We start from the raw sequence: 6,119 nt of genomic DNA on the forward strand, positions 1-6,119 counted from the left end.
GCAAAAGCAATGATATGTCTGTATGTCGTAAAGGTGTATAACAACTTCTACAGTAAAATATTGTACATACCTACTCGTATATGATATTACTTCAATGTTAAAATTTCAACAAAAAGTTAACGTCGAAAAAGACATTGTTTTTTAAATGCGACAAAACAAAGCGTTAATATGCGATGAAGTTGTATTTTCAGTGTCGTCAATATGCCAGACAGTCATTAGTGACTTGTTTTTAGAAAAAAAATAAAAATTTAAATAAAATTTGATGGTTAGCATGCCAATAGTAATTAGCACATTCGTATAAAAAGCCATGAAATTGCAGACTTCTATATCAGTTTCGTACTACGAATCAACGTGATAACACATAACAATGAAATTCTTTGTAAGTGTCTCAAAACAATTAGAAAAAAAATATATAAAATATTTCATATTAAGAATTTTAAAACATTAACTGGCAGGAAGTGATTTTGAAGAAATTTGGCCTAAACCAATTATTTTTAATTTAATAAAAATCAAATAAATCGCAGTGTTTTGTTTTCGTGATGTGCGACCAACTTAAATATTTAATTTAATTGTCGTTCGTTTAGATCGTCCTCGCCTGCTTTTTGGCTGTTGCCTACGCCAACGAAGAAGCCGATGTCCTACGTTTGGAGAGCGAAGTGAACCCAGACAGCTACAAATATGCCTACGAATTCTCCAACTCCATCAAAGCCGAACAAGAGGGTACCCTGAGCGGTGATGCCTTGGTTGCCAAGGGCCAATACTCGTTCACCGCTCCCGAAGGCGATCAAGTTTCCGTGCAATATGTTGCTGATGAAAACGGTTACCAAGTTTTGAGCGCCAACCCACCTCTGCCAACCTCACCACCAATTCCAGAGGCCATCTTGAAGGCTATCGCTTACATTCAGGCTCACCCACCCAAGGAATAAGCTGTTGTTATGTGCTTTAACACATTGATTGTTTCGTTTTTTACCTCTTTTTTGAATAAATGCATTCTAAGTCATTAGTATAAAATAGCAAAATTTTTAAAATATTTTTAATGTTTCATAGTGAAATGTGGCTACTTTTTGCTCGAATGCAATGAGTTTAGTAAATTAATAAGGGCAATTCATTGAATAATTATGGTAAAAATTTTTTTTGGAAAGTAATACTAAGACTATATATAATAATCATTCAAAAGCAATGGGTATGAATTCGCTACTACATTCGATCTTACGTGAGAGGATTTCCTTCGGTAAAGAAAAAAAAAATAAAAATCTCGGTAATGGCTTTAGATGTTCAATTGGAACATTTTTTTAAGGGTTTGAATAGGTTGTCAACCTGTTTAAAAAAATTAAATTAAATTTTGGCGTTTTAGCGCCATGCGGGCTCACTGGTTTTTTAATAATGTTCATGGAAACAAGCTTTTTGTTTCGAACAAATTTTTTTCAAAATCCATATAAAATTTGCGACTTCACAGCGCTCAAAGTAATAGGGGTGGCGACACTAAAGTTTGCGTAGATATGAACATAACAAGATTGACAGTTAAACTTAGGTTCATAGGTTACGAGAAAAAATACGCGATCGAAATGGTTAATAATTTTGTGGACACATAAAAACCCACAGGTGGAGGGGTACATTAGAAAAAAAGAAAGACATTAAGCATTATTTCGCATAACATGCTCGTAATTTTTTCAATTGTTTACATTAAAATCGAAATTAAAAACTATCGAATTTAGCATATTTTTTTTTAAATTTGGGGTTAAAATCATGCGTTTTACGATAAAAATGATTCTGACAATTTTTTTTGGAAAACTTCCTGTTTTTAGTAAAAATTTTACTTGGTTTAATTATGCAATATAAATGTGTGCAAATGTGTACGAATACTATTACTCTGAAAAAAAACGGGGGTTTCCAAAATTTTACTACTGAAAAATATGCCCGTTTCGTATTATTTATTTCGCAACTGTAGACAATTAGGAAAAATAAAACAATAGAAAACGGAATCAGAGAGCCAAAATTGGTATTATTATTTCAGATTATTACATACAAAGTACAACTTATGCAGGCTTTTATTAAAATCATTGTTTAATAAGCTTTTTTTTATATAATTGAATTTCTTTTGGACTTTAACATTTTTTTTAATATTGTGAGGCTTTTTCGATAATTTAGCAGGCTATGCCTGCTTGGGAGTTTTTTTTTAAACTTTTTAAAGAATTTGCAACATTTCCTGTGTCTTAGAACAGAATATAAATTAAATAATAAATAAAACAGCTTCAACTAATGGGAACTCGCACGATCATCAACTCAGGCAAAAATATTTACAGATTAGTAGTAAAATTTAATAATAAATATCTATGAAAATTAAACAAACTACGTTTTCTGCAACAAAACCGGTAAGTTTGATGGAAAACAGCGGCATTTCGAGGCTTGACCAGGACAGTCGAAAGCCTGGGTATGTCCCAGAAAAGGGAAACATCTAGCAGTGCTAGTCATACTAGTTTAGTTTAGCTGGCAGGTCGCCAGCTCCAGAAGCTCTGCTATCCTTGTCGCGGTGCTTTATCGACTTCGCGTGCTCGACTGAGGCTTATGAATAATTTTCCCTACGGGCTTCAATGTAATTCAGTAGGGTGGAGAGATGTTCCTTCAGAAACTTTACGTGCTCTGAACATCGGTTACATGCTGATTTGATGCCAGCGTCCTTTGTGCAGATCAAAAGAGTCGTTTATGTTGAAAGTCGCATAAGTCATTTCCACCTCATGCTACTAAATGGTTAGTTAATCCCAATTGAATGCATCTGTCTACCGTCAAAGCTTAATGATGAATCTTTTAACCTTTGGCTGAAAAAGTTTAACTAATAACAGGCGAGTTCAGATATAGATACTTCAAAACTGAAGCAAGAATGTTATTAAATGTCTTGATTCAAATCAAAGGGCTCAAATAGTCCCTCAAGCTTTTTTAAAAGAAACTCTGACAGACTGACTGACCTAAAGTTCTTTGGGGATACATGTAAGGTTTTGCCAACCTTGGGTACGAAGACAACTATAACACCAAAAATCCGCAGACTTCTGCAGTTGTCCTTTAAATGCTTTCAAAGAAAGAGTTGATGGTCAAAAACAGGCAGTGATCATCCAAAATTTCCTAACTGCTGACTGGAAATATAGATTTCCGCTACTCGCGGGCATTTCTATATCCTCCGGTACAGATCTCAATTAGTTCTATTCAGATTCTTGTAAGACTCATTTCTATAAGGCGTTTCGTTCATTATAGCTAGACTAACTGTAGATTCTATTTAGACACTAGATCAGAAGAGGCCAGAGAAGAGGCTTGAGATCAAGGACCTGCCCCCTTATTGCTCAACGGCTTCGCTCTATATTTTCACAGTTATGATCTGGCTAACGCTGAAGTTAAGCCAAATATCTTGGCGCTATCAGTCCCGACGTCAGAAACTTTCTTACGGCTGCTCAGCCACGGTGGATTAAGAGATAAACGAACGCTTCGTTATAGTGCTAAAAATTCCTCTGCAATGATCTTCTCCACCACCTTCGCGCCGAGGCTCTCGCTGTGTACAGCTAAATGCCAATCTCGAACCCCTTATCAAACAGGCGCCTAATCTAAAGTAGAATCCAGGCATATTTTTCATATTAGCTTTTTGTTGATTGCTGTTGGCCTATAAATTAAATATTTCGCAGACACGAAATTGAAGCTGACACCGGCTTGTTTATGTAGCTGTTGATTCTTTTATTTATATCTCTTTCGGATTCTAAATTTAACACAAATTTCTAAAACTGCTTTTGGGTAACGATATAAAGGATTGTTAATAATGATCAACAGGCTCTAATTTATTTTCACATATGTCACTTACCGCTTTATTATCAAGATTTCCAATTTCGATTAAGATTTTAACACCCTCTCTTCCCGCTTTTCGCTCTTTTACTTTGTGTAGATTTCGCGGCAATCCATTTTGTATTTAAAAATTAGGCTTACTCCCATAAAATCAAAGCAAATTGCAGATTTAACATTTGGCAATTCTTCAACTTGCAAAGCGGATATAAAAAATCTATTGTGCAGAGTAGTATGGGAACGGTAATTTCGCAAAACCAGTTCCCGGCGCCGGAAAGGGAGTGTAAATAATGACAGCGTAGTGCGGATTTCTACCGCACCACCAACACTTGTGGCAATAAATTTCTTTAATTAAATTCAAAACTGGAAACATTGAACAAAGCACCTTAAAATGTTGGTATTATTTTAGCATTTAGATCAGTATTTTTTCTTTGATACTCTTTGTTAGCTTAACAGATGCAGCTATAGCTGACTGGCATGGAATAAATATTTCAGACGAACTCCGTTGAAAGCGCGTAGTCGAGAATAAAATGCAGTCAGACAAACTCAAATCCAAATTTCAAATTGAATTGGCTAATTGGAAGCAAATGAGAAAAATACATATTCTTAATAATAATAAAACTCCTTCATATAATATCTTACAAATTGTATTCGCTTGCTTGTTCGCCATTGAATTGGCTAATGAAGAGGTAGGAGTGCTGAAAAATTAGTCTGAAGTCAACCCAGAAAGTTTCTCGTATGTACTTCAACTCGATAATCATATCGCAGCTGAACAAAATTGTAATCATGGGCAGAGAGTTATCAGCAGTGATCGGACTTGAAAAAAAATTCTGTGTGGTAGAATCGGGAAAAAAATGTAGTAGATTTCAAAAAAATGTGGTAGATCTCTGGGTTTGGATCAAACTTGGTACAAAAATTAAAGTTTAAAGCAAGGTTTCAGCTAAATTGCAAACTTTTTAATTTGACTCTAAAAAAAATTGAATTGTAGTATAATAAAGAGCAAAATTCAAGTTGCTAAAAATTGCGTTGAATTTTGGCAATTTTTTTTTTCCTTGACATTGTAAAGCAGTTCCTTCCATATCAAGATATTTTTCGAGCATATTTTAAGAAATTTCTGCAACCTTCTGGAGTGCTGCCAGCTTTTCATTTTATCACTCTGTCGAAAAATTTATTACTGAGAAAATTTACTATTTCACAGTTTATTTTATCCTGTTATTCGGTTTTGTTTACTTTTAATTGAGAAATTTCATCGTCGCCGAGAATGCGGAATCTTGTATTATATCATTCTTGTTACCATATAGTGTTTAGTGTTGGACAATTTTTGCTCTTAAAATTAAGAAAATTATGTCGAGCAAAAATAAAACTACGCAAAAACGCGACCTTGAGTGGTAGATGTGGTAGATGCTCAAAAAAGTGGCAGATCTACCACAATGTGGTAGAAGTTCGATCACTGGTTATCACGTACTAAAAGAGCGTAAGCGTTGCGTGTACGTATACAAGCGAGAACGCAGCGATGAGAACACGACAGCATTCAAAATGAATTGGGCATACTAACACATTCTCACTTTTCTCTCATGCTTACTTGGGGTAGTGCTCTGACCTAAAGGGTAAGGATACATGGATTTTGGCTGGCGAATATGAATATTTGATACCCGATAGCAAAACTGTTTAAGTAACTTACAAGGCCGATGAAACCGGATATCACCCACATGTCGAAGCAGTGAACTAAGTTTTAACAAAAGCCAATTCAATGTATAAAAAAGCTTAAAAATAATAAAAAATGCAAAAAAAATAATTAAAGAGTATTATATTGAGAGCCTCCATCTTTAATGAGCTTCCTATAAGGAAGACCGAAACTCTTTTGATGTAAAACTTATACAAAATTATCATGTCTAAATCGCAAGAAGACTATTGAAGAACCAATTAAGAAGAACACAAAAATACTTTGTTATAGTGAAGTCATAAAAGCAGTTTTAGCAACATGAACACAAAAGATATTCTTCTTCTTGTTCGGCGCTGTTTTTGCCTAATCCATTTTAGCCGTGTTCAATAAGCCAGGCCAGTCGTTTCCAACTTATAATGCCAATTGAAGTCGTCAAGTCCTTATCTACTTAGTCTTTCCAATGCGGTGAAGGCCTTTCCCTTCCTCTGCTACCACCAGCGGGTTCCAAGTTGAATACTTTTATTATTATTTTTGGATTATGTCCATGTCATTGCCATTGTAAAGACCCGTAAATCTTTCTCCAGAATTCTCCAAGGGCCGCCTCATTGGCTCTTGTCATTGCACTATAACCAGAAAG

General features: G+C 34.9%; 1 protein-coding gene across 1 annotated transcript; it reads left to right on the forward strand.

Moving 5' to 3' along the window:
* The first annotated feature begins 320 nt into the window (after positions 1 to 320).
* Positions 321 to 1,009, forward strand: LOC118743723 (cuticular protein 47Eg-like). Its single transcript, XM_036476485.1, has 2 exons — positions 321 to 379; positions 585 to 1,009. The coding sequence occupies exons 1-2, from the start codon at positions 368 to 370 to the stop codon at positions 924 to 926; spliced, it is 354 nt and encodes a 117-aa protein (XP_036332378.1). The 5' UTR covers positions 321 to 367; the 3' UTR covers positions 927 to 1,009.
* The last annotated feature ends 5,110 nt before the right edge of the window (positions 1,010 to 6,119 follow it).

The sequence above is a fragment of the Rhagoletis pomonella genome, unplaced genomic scaffold (genome assembly GCF_013731165.1).
Source record: "Rhagoletis pomonella isolate Grant_MI unplaced genomic scaffold, Rhpom_1.0 Rhpom_scaffold_00007, whole genome shotgun sequence".
Taxonomy (NCBI): domain Eukaryota; kingdom Metazoa; phylum Arthropoda; class Insecta; order Diptera; family Tephritidae; genus Rhagoletis; species Rhagoletis pomonella.